We start from the raw sequence: 26,838 nt of genomic DNA on the forward strand, positions 1-26,838 counted from the left end.
TGATTCCTTGATTCATTTCATGCTCTTTCATTTATTTCCTGCAACCTATTCGTCAATCTGAAAAACATCTGTGAAGTGCCGGAGCCTTTGATCCAGCTATAGTCGGATACAACTTAAGTCTGCAGTGAAGCTCCGCCCACATTCAGCCTCCGCGCACAGAAATCCTCCACGACAAAAAAGTAGTTCGCTGCTTAAACATTTCTTGTTACCTATAAACAAGAAGCTTATCCCAAGAAAAATATGATGAGCTCTAGGATTTTGACACGTGGATTGTTTGATACAGTGAAGCATTAAAAAGCTGATTTCGTTTACAGTTGCGGTTGGCCACCGGAGTAATACAGGACGCCGCGGACCGCGGCCCAGTGTTAGCAACTGCTGTTTTTTTAAGTTGTATCCTACTATAGTGGCATACAGCCCCAGCTTCTGCATTTGAGAGACTGAAACAAAAGTAAGCAGGTAAGCGGAAAGAATTACATTTGTCTCTGGCAACACTCATACCCAACAATTGAGGACAAACGCAGTTTTATGCGGGAAATAGCTTATGAGAACAATTTTTTTCATCTATTGTAAGATTTCACTATGACAATCAATATCTCCGGAGATCTCCGATCGGCAGGCTTGATTTTTTTGCTATTAACGTTTTTGCTACCGTCAAGAGCGTTCCTCACTGATTTTTTATGGCAGTCTTAACTGCTTGATGCGAGCGGTGGAAACACTTTAAAAGAAGGATTTTGCTACATATCGAATGAATCGACCATTACCTACATTTCTATATCAGTACCTTACAGTCTTCCAATGTTCAAAATTTTTGTCCAAGAATGTTGGACATGCAGACGTGCTATACGAAAAATGCGCATTTATTCCCCTTGAAACTAGCATGATGTCAAAGGCGAGACTATAACGCTAGCGTATGAATGCCAAAACTAGATATCTCGGGACAGTATGTGGTTTTAGATAATATCAGTGAAAAATATCACTCCAAGTGCGGCTTAGGATTGAAGTTTCACGTATATATGCCACATCCAACAGCGTAGTTTATCTTTATTTCACTGGAAAATTGTTTCCAAATTCACACCGAGAAATGTAAACCAAGGGGCTCAGACTTTAAGTTGCCAAGAATGCACTGCAAGAAGCTTTGTTTGTTGTTAATCTTTCTGCCTACCTTTTTTTTTTCTCTTTTTTTTGCCAAGGACGAAAGTGCGAGACATATTAAAATTATAAAAATAACAAATAGATCTGAGCGACGTGACTTGTGGTGGAGTATTTATCTTGTCTAAAAAATGTTTTCGTGCGTCATCAAAGCGGAAGAACCTATCAAGGCGGAAATATTTAACACATGTGTTATGAAAAAAAAATATTAGCAAATGAAGGGGCCGCTGAATGTGCCTGGAAATCAAGGAAGACAAAAAAAAACAAGCAGAAAGTGGTTAGTAGAGTCTTAGGAGAAAGATTAATCAGCGATTAAACAGAGTGTAGAAATATGTTATCCTAGCTGGTCAGGATGGGCGCGCAGGAGCTAAGAAAACCAAGGGACACAGACAGAGGTCAGAAAAATATAGAGATTCTATTTTATTTCGGCTTCAATGTTTCAATGGGATTCTTTTCGCTCTTTGTCAACGGCTTAAGCACTGCCGAGCAACAATAAACAAATGGGATCAGAAACAAAGAGAATCGCTGTATCATAAAGGCCCATAGCTGGGTCCATTAGGCTACTATGAGGAATGTAGTTGAACTGTAATTTAAATGTAGCTGCCGTCTTCTTTTGCTCTGTTTGTACTACTATACTCCCTCGTAATAACAGGGCCTGTGACAGCGTATCCATTGCATCGCATACAGAGCACTACACGAGCCGAAGGCGCTCGCTGTTTGAATGGCAGCATTCTATATGAAAGGTGCATTCGCTTGAATATAGAATAAAGTAACAAAGACGAGTTCAGCGTGCGTTGCTACTTGGCAGCGTGTGAGTTATATTTCTTACTCCTTATCACTAGAAAATATACCCGTGTCATTTTAATCACACCATGCAGCGCTTCGCCGCGATGTCCCCGCTACCCCCCCCCCCCCCCACTAATTTTTTATTTGTTTTCGCGCTGTTCTGTAAGACGTTGCTAACTACGCACTCAAAGGTTGGAAATGGAAATTAAAGCCACAACGCACACTTTTTTGCGATTGTAGCACGCGTACCGACGTGGGGCAACTAGCGTGACTTATGTTTCAGTTCAGCATCGACAGCAAATCAAGGACCGTAGGGTGAAAGAGTTTTAGCTGACCGGTGGCTGCGGCCTTTGTACGTATGACGCCTGCCACGGATGCATTTCCATTGCGCATTGGCCCTGCACGGCCGCAAGCACTTCAAGCCCGTAACCGAGCACCTCTGCGCATCTTGATCACTGGTCGTCTGAAACTCTGACAATACCGTGCTTTTCCGTTTCGACGGCACAGCCCTCAGAAGTTGTATCCAAAACACGCCAACTTTACAGCTACAGCGCGCAGTGACGGCGTTTACCGTTGTCTGCAGGGCGTTAAGATAATTTTGTGCGCAGTACTCCCAACAGCGCGTGCTCACCAACAAGGAGTTCCTGGCGAATAACCGCCACTAAATGTTTGAGATGGGGCCGAATGGCCAGAACACATCGGAGACTCTGTCACACTGTCCTGTCTTTCGCGTGTCTGCGTCAGCGCTGACGTCACGGCCTGCGTCAGCCGTCGTCGCCGGGCAATGCCGTGACGGCCATGATGTCCGCCGGCAAGTGAGCGTCTGCGAGCTGCTGCGGGGCCGCGTTGACGTCTCCCAGGGCGCGCAGTAGGTGGAAGGACAGAGCGAGCAGGCCGATGCCCAGCAGGTCCCCGAGCGCCGTCAGGTAGGGGATGGCCGCGTTGTCCGGGTCGATCTGGCGGGCCCACATCCAGTAGACCATGCAGCGTGACAGGTACAGCAGCAGGAACACCTGGGCGCACGGGGTGTATAGTTTCAGGAGGACGCATGATGGCCTTAGTTGCCTATGCACCATAACACCCAACACAACTCCAGTTTCAGAGCATGTACTGTTAGAACTTCCTTCTTCAAACTTCACACCGGAACACTGTCGGTCCAAACATGGATGCATGATAAAGGACTCTTCGTCCCTTGGTCAACAGATTGTTTTCTATGTAAAAAACCTGAAACACTAGATCACGTGTTTTTAGATTGTTGGGATGCGGTTTTCTTCTGGGATGTGCTTCAAAGAACCTTAAAAAAAGATTTACCGCTACACCCGCATGGCATCAGGTTCTTACTGGTAGGAAAACAGGACATCCCTTATGACACTATTATGCTCCTTGGCCTCCATAGTTTATGGAAAACCAGGACACAATTCAACAATGCAGAAGTAGTTGTGAGATCTCCACGCGAGCATTTCATTGAAGGTGTCATACGTCTGAGGGAAGTGTGCCAGGCACTGCCTGATCAGCCAACTTGGTTAAATGTGTTGGATGACTTGGTTGAACTGAAAAAATTTTAACCTGCCGTGTCAGTGCAAGTGTTGCTGACATGTTTTACTTCTTTGTACCCGTTGTGAAAATGCAATAAAGAAAAAAAAGTTAGGGACAAACGTGGAATACTCCAGGCGGCGGGAGCCGGAGCAATGAAAAACTGCGTTGCAACGCCATCTACAGGTGGCATCTGGGATCGAGACAGCCAATGCGTGACCTTTAGTATCAGCTTGTATGTCGCTTGGCTCGTTTCAATGTTTCGTGCTTTAGCTCGCCAAAATACCGCAGTTTGCCGTTGCTCCGGCTCGTGCCGCGTGGAGTATACCACTTTTGTCCCCTATAGTACAACCGATGGAACAGACCTGCATGACATGCTGTGTAATCTTTGTGTATTGTGGGGACGCTTTCGTCCCCTGCGTTCGCTTTCCCTCAACGCGCTAGTTCCCTGTGGTTAGCTCCTCCGCAAAGCACTCCTCTCGGTTCGGTGACTTTCCACTAACAGGGGAGGGCGCTCGCGTCGCAGCGACACCAGCGCCACGGATGGCGTTTTGCTGCGCGCTCGCGGGGAGCTACGGGGGTCTCTTCTCCCTCGGCAACGGGAAGCGAACGGACGTTTCGCTCGCAGCTTCGCTCTTCGTCGACGGGCGCCTCGGTCGGAACTTACTCCCGCCGAGCTCGTCCCGCTCGACCTCGGAGTTTATCCCTTTGCCCTCGCGTGGGCGGACGTTCGCTCGTAGCCGTGCTGGTGAGTCGGACATCCTAGATTCCTCAGTGTATTTTGTTGCTAGCTGGCGTTATTGTTGCTATAGCAATAAATGCCTTGTTTGTGTCAGCCAGTGTGTCGTTCCTTTGTTCCCGTAGAGCACGGCCCGCCGTGGTCGGCGTGCGCTCAGTAGCGTACGCGACCACAGGGTGGGGTCAGTGCGGTTTTGAACTATGTCAGCCGCGCTTAAGCGGGGAATACGTATTTATCCCCCCCAATTTAAACCCCATATCTGGCGCCCAACGTGGGGCCTGCTCTTGGAACATTGGACGACAGTCTGTTCGGTTCGAGGAACGCTCTTTGTCCGGACTTGACAAGTGCTAGGCCTAGAGTGAATTTTGATCGCTAGGACCTGCGGCATGCTTTCTTGAGTGCGAGGTGTATTGCGCTGCGGCATGTTTGAACTTTTCGACATGCGCAGCATGTTTTTTTTGTGAAGTTTTCTTCCTGGAGTTTCTTCAAGAACCACTTGGTCCGCATCGAGGGAGCGCGAGGCCTAGCGCCCGCGGAGTTGCCGAGCCCGAAGCGAGTGAGTACGGAAGCCGCGTGGGTGGTCCGAGTTTTCTGTATATATTTTCTCGCTGTCTCTTTTTCGACTCTGGGAGTCGCGGCTCTGGGAGCCGGGTGGCCTGGGGCCACGGGTGCAGTTACGAGCTCGCTGGTATTGCAGCTCGGCACCGGGCGTTCCGACACCGTCCGATACGGTGGGCGCCGATCACTCAGCAGCTGCTTCGTGCAGTGAGCGGGGAGGACCACCCCACAACGCTGATGTCTCCTCGCGGCTGCGCGCACGAAACCCGTTTCGGGTCTTTCTTTTGTTGGGGGTCGTTGACCTTCACAGTGGCATTGAGGCCTAAGGCTATTCATAGCCGCCTGCACCTTGTCAAAAGTGACACGACCACCGGACCGTGGTATTGAGAGGGGGCGCACTTTGCTGGCCCACCCGTTTTTTTTTAACCTCGCATGAACCGAGCATTCTCGTTCAACTCAAGAAAGGGCTTTGTTCACTCGAACTTTGCGTTGCACGGCCGCCCGACACGTTTTGCTAGCGAGTTGAGCATTGAGCCACCAGGCCTTTGTGTACGCCGTTTCCCCTCCCGTGACCTACGTTAAAGGCGTGCGGAGTGTGTTTTGGCAATCTTTCAGATCCAGCGGGGCCACTCCAGCTTGCTGTCTGGTGCACATCGTCTCGCTGCCGCCTGCTGCGACGGAGCGGCCTGTATCCTGTTCGCCGCATCCATCCGGGGCAGCCGTGGCGAGACCAGACAGCAGCCACCTCTGGCTGCTGTTGCCCTGGCGACTACTGCGGAATCTTGGACTGCAGTGATCAACCGGCCCTCCTCTTCGCGGGCCTGCGGGCACATAGCCCGCGGGCCATGCGAGTCGCCCCAGCGGAGACCTTCACGCCGCCTTCGGAATACCGCGGAAGACTGCGTGCACCCTGTCGGCGTGACCTCCGCTGCACGACCTGCCTCAAGTGCATGAAGACCAGGAGACTCCTCCATAGCATGTAACTTGCAGGCGCGTGGGTCTATTTAAGGTTGGGGGGATGTGGGGACGCTTTCGTTTCCTGCGTTCGCTTTCCCTCAACGCGCTAGTTCCCTGTGGTTAGCTCCTCCGCAAAGCACTCCTCTCGGTTCGGTGACTTTCCACTAACAGGGGAGGGCGCTCGCGTCGCAGCGACACCAGCGCCACGGATGGCGTTTTGCTGCGCGCTCGCGGGGAGCTACGGGGTCTCTTCTCCCTCGGCAACGGGAAGCGAACGGACGTTTCGCTCGCGGCTTCGCTCTTCGTCGACGGGCGCCCTCGGTCGGAACTTACTCCCGCCGAGCCCGACCCACTCGACCTCGGAGTTCCCTTTGCCCTACCGTGGGCGGACGTTCGCTCGTAGCCGTGCTGGTGAGTCGGACATCCTAGATTCCTCAGTGTATTTTGTTGCTAGCTGGCGTTATTGTTGCTATAGCAATAAATGCCTTGTTTGTTTCAGCCATTGTGTCGTTCCTTTGTTCCCGCAGAGCATGGCCCGCCGTGGTCGGCGTGCGCTCAGTAGCGTACGCGACCACGGGGTGGGGTCAGCGCGGTTTTGAACTGGCTCAGCCGCGCTTAAACGGGGAGAACGTGTTTATCTCCCCGATTTTAAACCCCACATCTGGCGCCCCACTCCTCCATAGCATGTAACTTGCAGGCGCGTGGGTCTATTTAAGGTTGGGGAGATGTGGGGACGCCTTCGTCCCCTGCGTACGCTTTCCCTCAACGCACCCCACTGTTGTTAGCTGCCCCCCCGAAAAGCACTCCTCTCGGTTCGGTTACTGTAACTAACAAGGGAGGGCGCCCGCGTCGCAGCGACACCAGCGCCACGGATGGCGTTTTGCTGCGCGCTCGCGGGGAGCGACGGGGTCTCTTCTCTCTGGGATTCGGGAAGCGAGCAGACGTTTCGCTCGCAGCTTCGCTCTTCGTCGACGGGCGCCCCTCGGTCGGAACTTACTCTCGCCGAGCCGTCCCGCTCGACCTCGGAGTTCCCTTTGCCCTACCGTGGGCGGACGTTCGCTCGTAGCCGTGCTGGTGAGTCGGACATCCTAGATTCCTCAGTGTATTTTGTTGCTAGCTGGCGTTATTGTTGCTATAGCAATAAATGCCTTGTTTGTGTCAGCCAGTGTGTCGTTCCTTTGTTCCCGCAGAGCACGGCCCGCCGTGGTCGGCGTGCGCTCAGTAGCGTACGCGACCACGGGGTGGGGTCAGCGCGGTTTTGAACTGAGTCAGCCGTGCTTAAACGGGGAATACGTGTTTATCTTCCCCGATTTAAACCCCACATCTGGCGCCCAACGAGATGTGGGGTTTAAATGGGGGAGATAAACACGTTCTCCCCGTTTAAGCGCGGCTGAGCCAGTTCAAAACCGCGCTGACCCCACCCCATGGTCGCGTACGCTACTGAGCGCACGCCGACCACGGCGGGCCATGCTCTGCGGGAACAAAGGAACGACACAATGGCTGACACAAACAAGGCATTTATTGCTATAGCAACAATAACGCCAGCTAGCAACAAAATACACTGAGGAATCTAGGATGTCCGACTCACCAGCACGGCTACGAGCGAACGTCCGCCCACGGTAGGGCAAAGGGAACTCCGAGGTCGAGTGGGTCGGGCTCGGCGGGAGTAAGTTCCGACCGAGGGCGCCCGTCGACGAAGAGCGAAGCCGCGAGCGAAACGTCCGTTCGCTTCCCGTTGCCGAGGGAGAAGAGACCCCGTAGCTCCCCGCGAGCGCGCAGCAAAACGCCATCCGTGGCGCTGGTGTCGCTGCGACGCGAGCGCCCTCCCCTGTTAGTGGAAAGTCACCGAACCGAGAGGAGTGCTTTGCGGAGGAGCTAACCACAGGGAACTAGCGCGTTGAGGGAAAGCGAACGCAGGAAACGAAAGCGTCCCCACATCCCCCCAACCTTAAATAGACCCACGCGCCTGCAAGTTACATGCTATGGAGGAGTCTCCTGGTCTTCATGCACTTGAGGCAGGTCGTGCAGCGGAGGTCACGCCGACAGGGTGCACGCAGTCTTCCGCGGTATTCCGAAGGCGGCGTGAAGGTCTCCGCTGGGGCGACTCGCATGGCCCGCGGGCTATGTGCCCGCAGGCCCGCGAAGAGGAGGGCCGGTTGACCACTGCAGTCCAAGATTCCGCAGTAGTCGCCAGGGCAACAGCAGCCAGAGGTGGCTGCTGTCTGGTCTCGCCACGGCTGCCCCGGATGGATGCGGCGAACAGGATACAGGCCGCTCCGTCGCAGCAGGCGGCAGCGAGACGATGTGCACCAGACAGCAAGCCGGAGTGGCCCCGCTGGATCTGAAAGATTGCCAAAACACACTCCGCACGCCTTTAACGTAGGTCACGGGAGGGGAAACGGCGTACACAAAGGCCTGGTGGCTCAATGCTCAACTCGCTAGCAAAACGTGTCGGGCGGCCGTGCAACGCAAAGTTCGAGTGAACAAAGCCCTTTCTTGAGTTGAACGAGAATGCTCGGTTCATGCGAGGTTAAAAAAAAACGGGTGGGCCAGCAAAGTGCGCCCCCTCTCAATACCACGGTCCGGTGGTCGTGTCACTTTTGACAAGGTGCAGGCGGCTATGAATAGCCTTAGGCCTCAATGCCACTGTGAAGGTCAACGACCCCCAACAAAAGAAAGACCCGAAACGGGTTTCGTGCGCGCAGCCGCGAGGAGACATCAGCGTTGTGGGGTGGTCCTCCCCGCTCACTGCACGAAGCAGCTGCTGAGTGATCGGCGCCCACCGTATCGGACGGTGTCGGAACGCCCGGTGCCGAGCTGCAATACCAGCGAGCTCGTAACTGCACCCGTGGCCCCAGGCCACCCGGCTCCCAGAGCCGCGACTCCCAGAGTCGAAAAAGAGACAGCGAGAAAATATATACAGAAAACTCGGACCACCCACGCGGCTTCCGTACTCACTCGCTTCGGGCTCGGCAACTCCGCGGGCGCTAGGCCTCGCGCTCCCTCGATGCGGACCAAGTGGTTCTTGAAGAAACTCCAGGAAGAAAACTTCACAAAAAAAACATGCTGCGCATGTCGAAAAGTTCAAACATGCCGCAGCGCAATACACCTCGCACTCAAGAAAGCATGCCGCAGGTCCTAGCGATCAAAATTCACTCTAGGCCTAGCACTTGTCAAGTCCGGACAAAGAGCGTTCCTCGAACCGAACAGACTGTCGTCCAATGTTCCAAGAGCAGGCCCCACGTTGGGCTGCCAGATGTGGGGTTTAAAAAGGGGGAGATAAACACGTTCTCCCCGTTTAAGCGCGGCTGAGCCAGTTCAAAACCGCGCTGACCCCACCCCGTGGTCGCGTACGCTACTGAGCGCACGCCGACCACGGCGGGCCATGCTCTGCGGGAACAAAGGAACGACACAATGGCTGACACAAACAAGGCATTTATTGCTATAGCAACAATAACGCCAGCTAGCAACAAAATACACTGAGGAATCTAGGATGTCCGACTCACCAGCACGGCTACGAGCGAACGTCCGCCCACGGTAGGGCAAAGGGAACTCCGAGGTCGAGTGGGTCGGGCTCGGCGGGAGTAAGTTCCGACCGAGGGCGCCCGTCGACGAAGAGCGAAGCCGCGAGCGAAACGTCCGTTCGCTTCCCGTTGCCGAGGGAGAAGAGACCCCGTAGCTCCCCGCGAGCGCGCAGCAAAACGCCATCCGTGGCGCTGGTGTCGCTGCGACGCGAGCGCCCTCCCCTGTTAGTGGAAAGTCACCGAACCGAGAGGAGTGCTTTGCGGAGGAGCTAACCACAGGGAACTAGCGCGTTGAGGGAAAGCGAACGCAGGAAACGAAAGCGTCCCCACAGTATGCACACTTTTATTTATTTATTTATTTATTTATACAGAATACCCCTAAAGGCCCTCGAGAGGGTATTACATAGGGGGGGGGGGGGGGGCACAGGCAATTGAACAGAATAAAAAAAAAACCACAAATATAAAACAAACAACAAAAGCACAAATAAGACACACTGTATGAAATAAGTAAGCAAAAGAATCAATCAAAGGCACAAATAAGACACTTTGCATGACATATAAGTAAGCAAAAGAATCAAAAGAATGGCAGCGCGGCAAAGAACGAAGATTACTGCATTATTAAAATTATACAAACAGAACACTAATACAATGAATCTTTTTAGTAACAAACCCTGCAAAAAAGGAAGCCATGAACAAAGAAAATAACAATGTATGCGAAGAGTTAAGCAGTAGTTATTGAAGATATAAGTTTAAAATATTTATCAGGATCAGTGGTGGTTGCGATATGTGAAGGCAGAGTGTTCCAGTCAGATATTGTGCGTGGTAAGAATGAATGCGCATAGATAAATGTCCTGCACGTGAAGCGTCTAACTTTAAAGGGATGATCGCGGCGGTCAAAAATCGAAGTAGGCAAAGAAAAAAAGTCGTTATGAAGTGATGGATGATGATAAAGTTTATGAAAAAGTGACAGTCGTGCAATTTTACGGCGGAGACATAAATCCTGGAGACCTGCGCGTTTCTTTAAGGCTGTGACGCTGGTGTTACGTGAATAATCGGAGTAAATAAAACGAACGGCGCGGTTCTGCAATGATTCAATGTTATTTATTAGGTAAGATTGGTAAGGGTCCCAAATAGCCGAGGCATATTCAATTTTAGGTCGAATTAGAGTGGTATAGGCATGAGCACGGAGGTGAGGAGGAGCATGCTTTAGGTTATGTTTTAAAAGACCTAATGACCGATTAGCAGATGCAAGCATAAGGTTAATATGGTGGTTCCATGCTAAGTCTGAATGAAGGTGAAGTCCTAAGTACTTATACGTGGTGACTAGCTCGAGTGAGCTATTATTTAAGGAGTATGCTGTTTGAATTCGAGACATTCGGTTAGTAAAAGACATCAATTTAGTTTTTGAATGATTAAGTTGCATAAGCCAGGTTGAGCACCATGCTGTTACTGAATCCAGGTCAGATTGAAGGGATTGGCAATCGGTGTTAGAATAAATTTTGCGATAAATTACACAATCATCAGCAAAAAGTCTGATATGGGAAGAAATGGAATCCGGTAAATCGTTGATAAATATTAGGAAAAGTAAGGGGCCAAGCACACTTCCTTGTGGGACGCCAGAGTGTACTTGGCTGAAAGACGAATTGTGGTTATTGACAGTTGTAAATTGAGACCTGGAAAACAGAAAATCTTTAACCCATGCAATGACAAGAGGGTGAATATTAAGCAGTGCTAGTTTCATTAATAACCGGTTGTGAGGTACTCTGTCGAAAGCTTTAGAAAAATCAAGAAATATGGAGTCTACTTGAATGCCAGCATCAATCGATGAATGTATGTCTTGAATGAATCCGGCAAGTTGCGTTTCGCAAGAGTAGCCTTTACGGAACCCATGTTGATATTTAAAGATAATGTTATGTTCTTCAAGATAGTTAATTACCTGCGAGTGAATTACGTGTTCAAGAAGTTTGCAAACAGTGCTAGTTAATGAAATGGGTCGGTAATTTAGTGGTGAGGAACGATCGCCAGACTTGAAAATTGGCACAACTTTAGCTAGGCGCCAGTCCAGCGGAATCACGCCTGATGATAGAGATTGTGAAAAAATAGCGGACAAGATGCGATGAATACCATCAGATGAATTTTTGAGTATTTTGTTATTAAAGCCAAGGTGATCTGATGCTGATGTTGTTTTAAGCTTCTCTAGTAAGGATAAGATACCGGTCTCACTGATAAATATTTCGGACATTGATGTATTAGAAGTGCTGACAGAAACAGGAGGTAGAGGGAGATCTTCACGGGTAAAAACGGATGTGAATGCGTTATTGAAAAGTTCGGCGCATTCGGCCACTGGAACACTGCTGCCTTCCGCGTTAGTAAGAGTAATGTCAGGATGATTAGCGGGGTTTATTATCTGCCAGAACTTCCGTGGATTGTTTGTTAGCATTGCCGGTAGATCATGTGTGAAGAAGTGCCTACGTGCAGATATCAACTCAGACTGATATTCCTTATCACATAATTTGTACCGTTGCCAAGATTCGGAGTGTCTGTTCTTGTCGGCTTGTCTGTAAAGACGCTTTTTCTTGTTATTAAGGCGATGTAGATGCCTATTAAACCAAGGTGCTGTGTTAGTGCAGGGGATACTGATGACGGGTATGAATCTGTCACTGAGAGTAGCAAGTTTCACGCTGAACAGGTTCCAGTTTGCTTCCACGGAGCGTGACGAAAAATCGTGAAGAAAATGATCAGCAAAGACTGACAACTGAGCGTTTATTTCGCCGAAGTTTGCTCGGTTGTAGCACCTTATTTGTTTAGTACGAGTTACCTTTTTATGGGGCACAAAATTCAGGTTACCCGTGATTATGGAATGGTCGGAAAGGCCTTCTAAGAGCGCAATGTTGGAGCAAAGGTAAGGATCACTTGTCAAGATAAGATCGAGAATATTGGCTGTAGTGGCGGAACGACGCGTAGGTTCAGAAATAAGTTGTTGCAAAGAGAAATCGAGACAGGACTGGAGGAAAGCCTGAGCTTCGGGATCATTGGCAGGAGCTGTTAAAGACGACCAGTTAATAGCCGGAAAGTTAAAGTCACCAAGTAAAAGTAAGCTTGAATTCGGAAAACGACAAGTAAGATCGCTTAGTAAATTAGAAAACTGACTTGCGAATGAAGAATTCATGTCCGGAGGGCGGTAAATGACGCCAATGATGGCGACCGTGGGACCACAACTCAACCGAACCCATACCGATTCTATGTACGACGTGACCTCGATAGGCACAGCAGTGAGCACTTTACTGACAGCCAGAAGGACACCGCCACCTCTACGGCCCGTGCGGTCACAACGAAATATGTTGAATTCGGAGTCACAGGCGAAAATGACATCATCAGGAACCATGTCATTTAACCAAGTCTCGGTAAGCGCGATGACCGAGGAGCAGCATGAATCAATTAAAGAAGAAAGAGCTACGTTTTTAGAAAGAACACTCCTTATGTTAGTGTACAGAAAACTGACATCGTAATTGGAGCAACGCTGCGCGTTTGGCCGCCCGGGTGGTTTGCCAGCCACTTTACGAGAACTGGAAGGGATGCGTCAGGCAAGGGACACGCGCACTGCGCTACTGGTTTGATCATCCCAGAAATACGAGACACCATTGATAAGCAGTTTATCAAAAGACAAACGGACCTTGTCACCTTCTTTTTTTACTGATTTGGCATACTTCCACAGTTGGCTGCGTTTCTCACGAACCGTTTTCGAGTAATCTCGCGAAATGCTGAAATCGGTATTTTTGAGTTTATAGCCCTTACTCATAAGTGTTTCGACTTCTTTTTCGTTGAACAGCTTTGCAATAATGGGTCTCTTTTTTTCCTGAGAAAAACGGCCTATGCGGTGAGCACGGGCTAAGGAAGACAACGTGATACCAAGTTTGCTAGAACAGAATTCGTTCACAAGACGCTCAGAGTCTTCCCAAGTTTCAGACTCATCAGTGTCCTGAACACCATAAAAAAGAATGTTAGACCGGCGGGAACGATTTTCCAGGTCGTCAAGTTTTACTTGAATGTTGGATACATCGTGTGTACAACTCGTGGCAGATACTGTGGTAGGCACTGACTGTTTTTTAAGTTCCAGTTCCTGCACACGGGTAGCTAAAGACAGTAAGTCACTTTGAAGAACTGGAATAGACTCGATTTTAAGTTCAAGTTCATGCACACGATCGTTTAAAGTCTTCATTTCATTTTGCAAGCCAATATGAATTGTAAGAATCTTGTTAACACTTTCGAGGATATTCGTGTGGTTCATCTCAAGCCTTTGAACAGTTTCATATACCAGTTCGAGCTTTTCTTCTTGGCCCTTCGTCATAGGGCCTGGGTTTGTTTCAACGTCCCCACCCAGGACCAAAATGCGCCAAATGTACACTGCCGCCGAGCGGAAAGGTTTCAGAATATGGGGTGGCCACGACACTGCTACAAGACAGACATCATCATCACGGTAACAAGAACACTCGTAATAACCAACCTGGAACAGCAGGAACGGTGAGTGGCGAGGCATTTCGTGAGCAGTGCCGTGGCCCAAGGGGGCGGTGAAATCCGAGTGCTTTATGTAGGTGTCCTCGTCAGCTGATAATGTAGCATGTTGCCAGGCCCGACCGTGGAAAGTGTCCAAAATCGGCAGGGGTGCGCACAGATGATCGGATGAGCAGCCGTAGTCGTCCAGAAACCAGCTAGCGCCGCAAGATTGCGGAACCGGTCGGCAAGTCGGTGAAACAGGCAGGTGATAGCCGGTGAGCACCAGCACCTGGAACAGCAGGAACGGTGAGTGGCGAGGCATTTCGTGAGCAGTGCCGTGGCCCAAGGGGGCGGTGAAATCCGAGTGCTTTATGTAGGTGTCCTCGTCAGCTGATAATGTAGCATGTTGCCAGGCCCGACCGTGGAAAGTGTCCAAAATCGGCAGGGGTGCGCACAGATGATCGGATGAGCAGCCGCAGTCGTCCAGAAACCAGCTAGCGCCGCAAGATTGCGGAACCGGTCGGCAAGTCGGTGAAACAGGCAGGTGATAGCCGGTGAGCACCAGCACCTGGAACAGCAGGAACGGTGAGTGGCGAGGCATTTCGTGAGCAGTGCCGTGGCCCAAGGGGGCGGTGAAATCCGAGTGCTTTATGTAGGTGTCCTCGTCAGCTGATAATGTAGCATGTTGCCAGGCCCGACCGTGGAAAGTGTCCAAAATCGGCAGGGGTGCGCACAGATGATCGGATGAGCAGCCGCAGTCGTCCAGAAACCAGCTAGCGCCGCAAGATTGCGGAACCGGTCGGCAAGTCGGTGAAACAGGCAGGTGATAGCCGGTGAGCACCAGCACCTGGAACAGCAGGAACGGTGAGTGGCGAGGCATTTCGTGAGCAGTGCCGTGGCCCCTTAACCTTAACCTTATTAACCTTAACCTTAAACTTAACCTTATTGCCCCTGCCAACTTTGAGTGTGAAGAGTAGGCAGCTTTGCAGATAGGTGCGCACTTGTTAAACAATTTCATCTCATTGTTTTCTCAGCGAAGAAAAAATTTGTCAGCAAAATGGGCCGTGTTCTGTAAAAGGTGGTGTTCGTTACAGTGTCACAAGAAAAGTAGTAGCCGGCGCCCAACATCTTCCCACCGTACGTCTCCCGATAAGAAAAACCTTGACCTAGTCGCCGAAAGTCAAACCAATCATGAAGCTTCTGGAAACGTCTAGAAATTTCATGCGGACTATGCTCGTCCGTAGAATGCTCCTCGCCATCACCGTAGGACCGCGACATTCCAGTGGTTTTGATGGTCTTCGACCTGCACCATGCGCTCTTTAACCTTGATGCTCCGAAAAGACGCACCTGTATGAGCGCCGACGAGAAGTAGACAAGCAGGAAGACGGGCGTGACGGCCATGCGGCTGGGTCGTACGAAGCTGATGGTGTAGGTGAAGACCAGGTGTCCCGGCAGCACCATCATCATGAGGACGCGTGCGGCGCGGGCGTTGCGGCCCTTGCCGAAGAAGGCCGAACACGGGTCCAGGCAGATGCCGCCGCCCGCGAGAGGCTGGGCGCCGATCTTGGTGCGCTGGTGAAGGTACGTGGACAGCCGGCTAGTCTGGATAGCCACCAGGTTGCCAGCGACACCTGCGCGCGAGCGCGGTGTGTGTCAATAAGTCAATAAGTTTATTTTCCAGTTTCAACTGGAGGGTCTCCTGGCTAAATGCTGCCTGGGCAGCTAGACTGGGTCCAGGAAACCCCTACAAGCAGTAGCACACGAGCGGCACAAGAAAGTTACAAAAACCAGTCACACATAAAGTAGTAGATTAAATACAGAAAACACTCGACACATATATACACTGACTCGAATAATAAAAATAAAAAAAAATAAAAAGATGACAACACTGCAAATGGTCATACATGTGACCAGTGAGGGGAAAAGTAGATTAACACTCAATCAAACGTTCAAAAATCAAGAAGTGGAGACATGGAATGACATATGAACAAAATATTTCCGCAGCTCAGCTTTTTTATATCCCGTTGTATGTTGATATGTGTTTAAAACATGGGGAAGATTATAAGACAACATTTGTAATTTATAAAGGTGCGAAAACGTGGTTTGTTCAATGAGTTAGTACTTCTTGTATGTATGTTAGCACGACGCGTGCTAACATACATAATAACTTAGTGATAACTTAGTTGCAATAACTTAAAATTATATAAAAAATCAACGCGAACAATGTTATGTGCTTGGAAGGCGTATGCATGTATGTGTCAGTCTGCCTGGCTCACAAACCTACAAGCATTCAGTCAACAGGACAGCACAACTCGTACGCGGTGTCACTGGCAGGCGGCATTACCTATGTGCATTAATCGAGCGAAGCAACCGGCGTCATTACATCACGCGGCTGTATATATCGCCTGCCGCTAACAGCCTGCTCCCCTCCTCTTCCTGTGTGTTGCACGTGCAACATCTGCTGCGCAGTTGCTACGGAAACAATGTAGAGGGAGTGATAAAGAAATATAACGTACACGCCTCATATACAGGGCTCCCGAAACTTCGAAGAGACAACACACGCTTCTATCATGTGGACATTTCTGCATGCGCATGCTCAAGACGTGTGAATCAGGATGCAAATGAGAAGTTAGTTTAGGAGTTCGGTTCGACTTTTTTTCTCTCTTTGTAGGGGAGCCCTGAGTTCCTAAAGTGCTTTCCTCGGTGTTAAACCAGGAGTCAAATAAAATCAACTGCAAAGCTACAAAGGGGGCGGGGTGGCATTGGAAAAAAAACAATTGAAGTCAAGGAAGTATGAGGACTTCTGGGGGTGTGCACAAACGCCCACAGACTTACCGCTGATGACCGGCTGGAAGACGGCCAGATTCTCGAAAGTCGGCACCGTCATGTCCAGTATGGAACCACCGAGGCTGCGCAGACAGGCCTTCATGTTAGGGGATACACCCTCAAACAAAAGCTCCTTATTGGTGATAATGTACAGATGAGTGCCAAAATTAACACCAGGAAAACGTAAAACTGAACAAGCCTTCACTATCTCCGAAGAGAGGACCCACCTCATCCTGCGGGCTAGCGTGCACACGTTATCCCATGTTTTGAGAGAGTGCATGGTTCTGTAAGGCTTCCTCTGTACATGCTGTACATGACTTAATGCTAGGCAGGTTCCAAAAGAAGCGCATTTCGTATCTTTCCTCAGGCTCACTCACCTGGCAAGTACAAAAGACCTTTTTAACCTGTCGACAATACAGTCTGAATGAACGAATGAACGAATGAACGAACGAACGAATGAATGAATGAATGAATGAATGAATGAATGAATGAATGAATGAATGAATGAATTAATGAATGAATGAATTTAGTTTCATTCATTCATTTCAAAAATCACGTTCGCGTTTAAGAAATACACACATGCGCACGGAAGCTGCTCCTTACGTCCTTGTGAGTCTTCCTTAATGTGAACGTGTTTTTTGGTACTGCAGTTATGTCTGGATCAAACCAACTAGCGCAAACAAGTCCAGCTTTCCTGGTCATCTCCTTTAATCGTGATGCAACTGTGAAATATTGTAAGATACTATTTTATACACATTGATGGGAATGGTCTCATTTTCCAACGCGTAGCAAAATCTTGCTTTTAAAATTTGTGCTGCGCTGGCATCGAGGAGTTATGACTGCCATAAAAAAAAAACTGCTGGCGTGCGTTTTGATCTGGCAATAAAAAGCAGTAAGCTACAAGTGTCTTGAGGAGGGATCTGCGGATATATATATTGTTATGGTGCAATATTACAATACGCGCGAAAATTACGTTCATAAACGACGTTCCGTTGAAAAAAATTCCCTTGTCCAGAAATTTTGGGTGTGAGCTGGTCTTATTGCGTAATGAATGAATGAACGAATGGAGTCGAGCGCACCTGGAGATGGCCATGGCCGAGATGATGGGTATCCATCCACTCCACAGCACCGACGAGGTGTAGGCGTTGCTGCGCGCGATGAGCACCCAGAGCGGGATGAAGAGCAGGAAGAAGATGACCACGCACAGGTAGAGGCGCACGTCCTCGGTACCGCCGAAGAGCAGCGACCCGGCCCCGGCCAGCAGCGCCAGCGTGGTCAGGTCTCCCAGCGACGCGGCCACCGGTATGGCCACGTTGTCCGGGTTGATGTGGTGCTTGCGCGACAGGATCACCACGCCAATCATCACCGAGCCGAGCACCAGGCTGGCCACGCTGGCCGTCACCAGGCTGCTGGCGCACAGCATGAGCGCGTTGCGCATGTCGAAGTGGCGCTCCGTGATGAAGCCCATCATGACGGCGAACAGCGACGCCAGCAGGGACACCACGGTTGCCTGGCACTGCACTAGCGCCATGTTGCCGCTGGCCATCTTCCACTGCTCGCGGAGCGTGTCCATGTTGCCCAGGTTGGCCTGCGTCGCAAAGAAAGTGTTCCAGGTCAGAACACCCTTAGGAGACTACAAACCAACACATACCCAACGCCAGCTAAATTACACCAGTGGTACCCTACACTATACTCTCCGCAGCGCCCACACTGTGGAGAGGTAGCTAACCTCTACCACATGGTGTGGGCATGCCAGTTTAATCCCTTAGTTAACCCCATTCCCAACCCCTCGGAGGAGCAGTGGGAGGCTATTCTGCTCAGCGATGATCCTGACCGTCAGCACTGGCTGGTGGGGAGGGCCAGCGCAGCAGCAGCAGCCAATGGACTACCGGACTAGGCGGCCCACCCACATGTTCTGAGAATAGTGAACAAATAAAGATGTTTTTAATCAATCAATCAGGTCGCTTTTAAACTCTCTTGGGCAAGAACACTAAGGCGCATTTCGCTCGTTCCCATTGCTGTTCCCAACGCTCCAAGTAGCACTGCCTCAAAACTTCCAGTCAATTCCTTTCTTTCGTCAAAGGCTTACTTGATTATCCACGCCACTGCGGCGTTAAGTATTAATGCTAAAGAAATAAACACGGAATAACTCCTTGGCGAGGCCCCGTGTCTTTGCAAGAGGCCACCGGGCACAGAATAGCTGTAAGTCAGTCTTCGTGGATGGCACGCTTACTGTCCGGATTATAAAAGTATGCAGTGAGTCACAATCTCTTTGCTCCGCAGTGAGCACGAGGAAGCGAGGTATGTACCGCTCTTTACAATGCTTTTCCACTGGATATCTGCATAGATACCTGCTGCACATAATTAAGTCTAGGAGCACCCTTATTCTTGCCTAAGAGCGCTGTCTTAGGGTTGCACTTACCGCGATTGCATGGTTGAGCTAACGCATATAGTTTAGGTGTATATTCGACAGTGGCATATCCTTTTATCACTAAACTCGAGGAGGCAGAAAAGGACCAAAAGATCGTCGTAACCATATGTTGTCAATGGCGATATAAATTAAATAATCAACTGCAGTACACAACTTGCAGCGCGTGGTACGGATGAGAAAGCGAGCGAAACAGCGTCGCGTCCAGTGTGTGCGTAGGTATGCTGGCGCCTGAGTATGAGTGTTGAGTGCACCTGCGTGGACATGCGGGCCGCCATGGTCATCTCGAGGTTTCCCTTGAGGCCCAGCAGTGCCGGCACCAGGATGAACAGCTCGGTGACGTTCTGGAAGACGGGCCAGTGTTGGACCATGTCGAGCAGCAGCCCCGCCCCGACCGTGCCGAAGCCGGCCGCCAGGAAAGGCACGAACACCTGCAGCGCGGTCGCCTGGATCGACTCCTCGAACCACAGGTCGTCCTCCACGTCGCCGCCGATGCTTCCGAGACGTGTGTCCATACGGACGACGCTGGTGTCGACCTGCACTTCGACGACCTCCATGCGGACGCCATCGCAGCCGTCGTCGCCGCCGCCGCTGCAACCACCGCATGGTTTGTACTGTTGCGGAGTTTTCGCATCAGGTAGCACGGAATTGTATTCACACGTTCGCGCGCATACGGCACCTGGCAGGAATGGGTCTCCAGTATAGGAAAACTTCGCAGCATCCGGAGACCCCATGATCGCTCCCTTCTGGACTTCGTTCATTTATCGAACCATTTTCTATGCAATTATTTGTTTCCTTTATGCCCTCCCATACAAAAAAGGCCCATGGACGCCTATGGAAAAACTTTATGTTAAGGTATGTCCGTCTATGGCCTTTTATGATCATCTATACAGCGGTGCTTATTGCCACCTATTGAAAAATCTATGCCACTAAAGCTATAGCTTCGGGACCACTGTTTTTAGTTGTCTATTGAAAAGTACACCCGCCTGAAACTAAAGCTATAGACAGAAACGTTTATAGCTATTTGCGCCAATTAACAATAGCCGGCCATAGGATATCTTTGTATGGGCTCGGCGCACAAAAACAAAACGGCTATCGACACGAACTTTTTCTGTTTCGTCCGTATTGATCTCGCGGAGCCCTCACATACTCCTGCAGATGATGGTCAGGTTCAGTGTCGCTGGGGCTTTCAGTGTTTCATCAGCACAACCTGCATGGGCAGGGCTTGAGAAGATGAAGTGCAGCAAAAGAGGTACACAAAAGAAGGAACGACGGGACATGCACTTTGCAACACTTTATTGACTCCAGAAGCTGCTGGTTATGCAGCCGTGAGGAGAGGGTTGAGGGATAGGAGAGGAGGAAAAACAAGTATATAAGCACGAGCAAGAACTCTAATAACTTAAGGAAAGGTACGCATTTGACTCAACTATTTCTTAAAACAGACCCAAGAACTCACTTTCATTTTTACGAATTATTAGCGATGGTTTGCTAAAACGGGCACTCCCAATTATTGGGATCTGGCACACTTCTATTAATTCACGAGCAATCGTGCCTTTACTTCTGCTCAAAATACCAGCATCTTGAAGGCTTGCTTCACATATTTTCTGTTCTTCCTTCCCGCAGTCCTTACAGTGATGCGGCGAATGTAAACCTATTTCTTTTGTCAACGATAGCTTATGCTTAGGCGGCCACAGATACATCAGAATCAGAATCACGTTTATTTAACATCATGTCGATGTTGGGTGCTTCGACAAAAAGCCAGTGAAAGGTTTGACGAGGCCGACGTACACCACAGAGGCATTGCAGTGGTACACAACATCAGAGCACTTTCGAAGAACAAACAAACGAACAAACAAACAAAATAAATAACACATTTGGCATTAGCTGTACATCAATTCGGACTCCTTATTTAATTGATGCGGGGGGGGGGGGTGTAGCTCAGCATTTGATAGCCGTAATTTGTTCCATCCTAGGTACAGAGGGCAAAACGCATGCCTAGAACAACCAAACTGTGTGTTCCGGAGCTCCCAAAGCCGCTGCGACCAAGAAAGCAAAAAATGACGATGAAATTCTATGAGTTTAACAGCACATGTTTACATCAAGACCATATTTAACGAAATCTTATGGATAGTTATCGCGTGTTACGCCCGAAACACGCTCAGAGCGTGTTCTAGACATGCGTTTTGCCCTCTGTACATACCATTTTGGTGTCGCTCGTGTAAAGTGCTTTGGCTCTTTGCATTGTAGACCTGACAGCTTTACCATAGGGCAATTATTTTTATCAACACTGGATTTATAGTGCCGTAGAAGCAAAGTTTCATACAGCTGTGTAGGCGGGTGATTCGAAGTTCATCGAAAATAGGTTCAGTGTGTCCCATAGCCGAGCACCATTCATAACATTTCGTACAGCTTTCTTTTGAAGGAGATACAAGCGGTTAATATTTGTATAAGACGTGGTACCCCACACTAAAAAGCATGGGCCCGTTTGGCCGATGTACACTTTGCCGGTTCGATAAACAACCCGGCAGCTCACTTCACAAAAAGATTTGCATGCTTCCTCTGAAATTATATTTTTTTCTTTGTACTAAGAGGTTCAATCATGCGCCACAATTATGGGAGTTTTCGGGGAGAAGTAAAAACCCAGGATATGTTCATTACATTTTTATAAAAAAGAGTGCGCTAGAGGAGAGCTTACTCCCTACTCTCATGTAAGCGTATTCGTGTTCAGAGTGTACCAAGCTTTTAACGGTGAGACTTCAGAATTGTTAGTAATAAAATATTCCCTAGCAATGATGTAATCAAAGCTACAATAATAAAACTCGGCACAAATAATGCATAGAAGCACTATAGCAGACGAGAAAAGGGGAATGATGGGCTCGTTATAAATATGAGAAAAGCCAACGGCCACAGAAACCAAGGGGCACAGGGGATTTTTTTTCTAATTTATTTATTTTGTGCTGTTGTTCGGTTTAGAATATTACTGCATATGTCATCGCTTAAAGCTAATTGATTAGAAAAGCAGAAGAAAAAACAACCACATGCCGCCGGTGGGATCCGAACCCACGACCTCCGAATTACGCGTCCGGTGCTCTACCGCTGAGCTACGGCGACGGTTGTCAAACCTTCTGCTTTCGGGGGTATTTATGTTTACAAATAACCTAACCTCGGGAGTGTTCACCAGCGCCACCCACGCTCTTAAACGGCGGACGTAGCACGTCCTGAGTTACCGCTGAAGTGACGTAGAACGTCATCGAACGGCGAGGGTGGAAGCTGTGTAAGAACCCTCATATTTATAACGAGCCCCTCATTCCCCTTTTCCCTTCTGCTTAATTTCTTAACGAGGGCCTCGGTTCTGGCAGCCTTGATGCCTTAGGAAGCATAAGAGGGTTCTTAGACAGCTTCCACCCTCGCCGTTCGATGACGTTCTACGTCACATCAGCGGTAACTCAGGACGTGCTACGTCCGCCGCTTAAGAGCGTGGGTGGCGCTGGTGAACACTCCCAAGGTTAGGTTATTTGTAAACATAAATACCCCCGAAAGCAGAAGGTTTGACAGCCGTCGCCGTAGCTCAGCGATAGAGCACCGGACGCGTAATTCGGAGGTCGTGGGTTCGGATCCCACCGGCGGCATGTGGTTGTTTTTTCTTCTGCTTTTCTAATCAATTAGCTTTAAGCGATGACATATGCAGTAATATTCTAAACCAAACAACAGCACAAAATAAATAAATTAGAAAAAAAAATCCCCTGTGCCCCTTGGTTTCTGTGGCTGTTGGCTTCTCTCATAGAAGCACTATAGGTATTCAAAAAGGTCTGAAACACACATTTGTCCCTTTTTCTCAGAAATGGCTCACAAAAAAAACGCTGAAATTAGCAGTGCGGGAAGGCGCATTTATGTTAGAATGGGAATATAGTTATTAACCTACAGCAAAAACTTGATTTTCCAGAATTTTTCCTTTAATTTGAGTGATTTCACACTTTTAAAACAAAGGACAAAATGATATTAAAAAATGCAGTTTTTTATGTAGGCTTATAATTATAGTTCCCATTCTGCAACATAAGTGTGCCTTCGCGCACTGCGAATTTGAGCGCTTTGTTGCGAACTATCTCTGAGAAAAATGGACAAATGTGTAAACCAAAATAAATAAAAATAGAAGTAAATTTCCAACTTGGCTGTTTTTTAACCTTTTAGACCTTTGTGTAACAAACTGTTCTGTATTTGCGCCAAGTTTAATTAATGTAGCCTTTATTACGTTATCGAAACCAAATATTTCATTATTAATACTCTGCCTCACGGCATACCTGCCGAAGACTGAATCAGGGCCAAACACGACATAAAAAGCACAAGAATTCCACTAAAAGAATTTTTTGATACGACGTCTCTTAACAGCTATTTGCTCAATAATGATGGCATGGCAGCGTAACTGCTACAACTCAAGATAAATGGCGCCATTTCTTTTACAACTGTTTTTCGGCACCGATTGCGAGGAGCCGCCAAGTGCCCGTGACGTCAGCACCGATGACATCTTGCGCTCAGAAACGTCTGGTGTAAAATCTAATCGCCGCAATTTTCGCCAGCCCCCCTCAACCGAACACACGCTGACGCCATTTATCCTCGCATAGCACCACGAAAGCTTGCAGGCTCCCAATATGTACCGAGTAATCCACTTCTGTCGAGGCGATGTCTGTGCTACGAGGAGTTGATCTTTGGAAGCCATCATCCTCAGAAAATCAGTTGGAAAAATATTCTGAGCTATGTGTGCTACGATTGATTTTCAGACTCTCTAGCATAAGAATCGAAGCGTCGAGCTTGGTGTGTCGGATTTAGAATTTTTGTCGATACACTCATATATAGACTCAGGCGATTCAAGGGGAACTCAGCTCATGTCATATGGTGATGATTACATCAGCGTCGTACTTAATGCATACTTAAAGCATTCCCCAAAGGCTCGTAGCGCTTTGCACAATGGGTAACAGCAAATCCCGCCACTTTTGCTCGTCCAAACTTCTGCTTCTTGATACCTCACAGATAAAGGAGGCTGGTTTGGTTTGGTTTACTGGGGTTTAACGTCCCGAATCAACTCAGGGTATGAGGGACGCCGTAGTGAAGGGCTCCGGGAATTTCGACCACCTGGGGTTCTTTCACCTGCTCTGACATCGCACAGCACACGAGCCTCCAGAATTTCTCCTTCATCGAAATTTGGCCGCCGCGGCCGGGATCGAACCCGCGTCTTTCGGGTCAGCAGCCGAGCGCCGTAACCACTGAGCCACCGCGGCGGGGCAGATAAAGGAGGCGGAGGAGAAAATATTTATTAGAACGCTGTACTTAATTGGGAAAGGGAGGTGGGGAGAGTAAAGGAAAGCGCCTTTCGTGGAGGGCTTCACGCTTTACAACTGAGTTTTAGGTTTAGGTGAGCACGTCCTTGTGGGCGTCCTCTTTTCACTATCCACACGTTTGCTGAGAAGGACCTCTAAGTGTCGCTTTTTTCTTATTACTCGCTTGCAGGTGGCATTTATTACTATTATTATTTCATAAATGCTGCCGCCCTTCAAAGACGGCCGTAGAGAGGAGTGGGCTTAGTAACAGTACACTGAAGGAAACAAACAAGAAAAAAAAGTTTGTGGTTTATGGTTTATGGTTTATTGGGGTTTAACGTCCCGAAACAACTCAGGCTATGAGGGACGCCGTAGTGGAGGGCTCCGGAAATTTCGACCAACTGGGGTTCTTTAACGTGCACTGACATCGCACAGCACACGGGCCTCTAGAATTTCGCCTTCATCGAAATTCATCGAAAAGTATAACTATACGCATGCTGGGGAAAATAGGAAGTTGGTCGCACTTACCACATCAACCCAATCAATGAAATAACGATACTTGTTTATTGCTTGCACAGAAACTATACCTTCATACACAAAGAGAAGGTACGCTAAAATAAAGATGGCGGAGGTCTAAAAAAAAAGAAAATGTAGTAAAAAAAGACGGATCTCACAACCGTCTATGTGAGCAACACGATAATAGATCGTATACTAGGCGTCACTTGCCGAAGCAAACTACTGGACAAGCAGGGCACATACACACGCAAAGTCGGAAGGATAAAGACAAACGTAGAGGATAATTCAAGGCACCCATGAAGCTGTAGACTCCGCTAAAACGTGGAGGATCGCTGCCCTCACCTTTCGGGGTCCTTTTGATTTCAAGGGTGCAGCGATTGCTACGCTATGCGGCTGAAAAACACACCATGTGGCCCGTAGACTTTTGATCAAGACTGTACATGGCGATAATAGTTAACGGGCAAAAGCAGCGTCGGTCTGATCAGAGCAAGGCGCCGACATACATTTCGTGCCACGATTCATATTGCACGTTACTTCAGCCAGTCAGTCACGGCGAGCGAGACGCGAGTGTTTTATTTTTTCCTCAATTCCGGCGTAGAATAACGGGCGATATATTGTAGCTCAAATTCGGGTACAAATCGGTTTGTTAAACAGAGTTCAATAAATCGGGCTTTTTCGGGACATTTTTTTTTTTTTTTGTAGCAACAATTTGATATAAGCGCTTGTATTTGAGCGGGGTATAAAATACCTCGTCTTTTGCTCATTATTTCGTAAAAAAACTTGAAAATCGTGGTTGCACTAAAAAGCTTTCAACAAAATCACACTTTTTTTCTCTCATATATTAAAATTACTTCGTCGCGTACATACTAATATCGTATACGCAACACTTCCGCATCTGTGCAATACCTTCCTGCCTTTGTTTGTGCACCGCGAAAACATTCAGCATCAGATCGGCCGCTTTAAATGAAACAATAATCATGAAGCAAGACGTAATTAGCGTGGTATAAAGCTTGATACTGTGATGCCAACAAGACATCCGTCCTGTGCCCGTGTTCTGGCCTCTCGCTTGCATAACGTACTTTGTTTATCCCTACATTAAACCGAAACATGAATTACAAGCGTTAAAATAGGTTTAAGATCACTAGTTTAGCGAAAAGACACCTCTCGAAGAAGCATCGAGTACGCCCTAATTTTACGCGCGGAGTCTCTTCCTTTGTGCACCAGAAAAGATGCGTACCTCTAAAGAAGACGCATTTTCGGGTAGAAATCGGGTTCAACCAAATCTTCAAGAAATCTATTCGAGGTACAGTAATCTGGTAAAACGTGATTTAACTCGAAAACGAAGAGCCTATTTGGCTAGCTCGAAAGGGCCGAGGAGGTAAAGGGGGTGCTAGTGCCTAATAACCTCAGTGGGCAGAGCCCTTTTTGAACCTGCTAGAACAGCATGATTACACAGCTAAACTTTTCTTGCCAGGACGTCTTCGTTCGGCAAAAGACGCGACAATTCACCGTAATTAATGCACCAAACAATCCCCGAGAGACACCACATCACAAGACGTATTGAAAGATCTCTACCTGGCAGCAGAAAACGATGAAACCTATAGTACTGAAGCCATTACTTCCACTATCGTGATAGTGTACGGAAATTCGAAAAATATGTGGCCCACAGCATTCTTTCTCCACGTTGCTCCGTGAACGACCAAGCGGATTCGATTCGTCTCGACTCGATACGCCAATTTCCGCCGACTGTGGCTCTGTCGGCTTCGCCGTTCTCCACAGCCTTCCTTCAATCCTTTCGCACGGAACCAGTAACGTCTCGCATGATCCGATCGAGTGAACAACTGCCGAGAAGGACTCACGTTGATGCATGGCGCGGCTGCCGCTCCGCCATGGTCCGACTGCGATGCCACTCGGCTCCAATTAAGATAAGCGCGCAATTTGCCCCACGTTGCCAGCGATAGCCTCTCTGTCCGCGCGCTCCTTGCTGTCCGTCAAGTGAGTGCGTATACACCTACG

At 48.9% G+C, this 26,838-nt stretch overlaps 1 protein-coding gene across 1 annotated transcript; it reads right to left on the minus strand.

The window, feature by feature from the left end:
* Window positions 1–1,554: 1,554 nt before the first annotated feature.
* LOC149359973 (solute carrier family 41 member 1-like) lies at window positions 1,555–26,838 on the minus strand. The gene is made up of 6 exons (XM_089572078.1): window positions 26,682–26,838; window positions 19,249–19,585; window positions 17,646–18,154; window positions 16,576–16,649; window positions 15,088–15,371; window positions 1,555–2,948 (listed from the first exon to the last, which is right to left on the minus strand). Exons 1-6 carry the CDS (start codon window positions 26,711–26,713, stop codon window positions 2,700–2,702), a joined length of 1,485 nt encoding a protein of 494 aa, XP_089428204.1. The 5' UTR covers window positions 26,714–26,838; the 3' UTR covers window positions 1,555–2,699.

This window comes from Amblyomma mixtum, chromosome 2 (genome assembly GCF_055824585.1).
Source record: "Amblyomma mixtum isolate Tamu chromosome 2, ASM5582458v1, whole genome shotgun sequence".
Taxonomy (NCBI): Eukaryota; Metazoa; Arthropoda; class Arachnida; order Ixodida; family Ixodidae; genus Amblyomma; species Amblyomma mixtum.

What these genes read in the sequence shown, in the direction of transcription:
- LOC149359973 (XM_089572078.1), bottom strand. Translation starts at nt 26,713, where the DNA reads ATGGCGGAGCGGCAGCCGCGCCATGCATCAAC. An exon ending in CAGCCGCGCCATGCATCAAC is followed by an intron (nt 19,586 to 26,681) that starts GTGAGTCCTTCT and finishes CGGTGGTTGCAG; the next exon opens with CGGCGGCGGCGACGACGGCT. An exon ending in CTTCCAGCCGGTCATCAGCG is followed by an intron (nt 15,372 to 16,575) that starts GTAAGTCTGTGG and finishes GCTCGCGCGCAG; the next exon opens with GTGTCGCTGGCAACCTGGTG.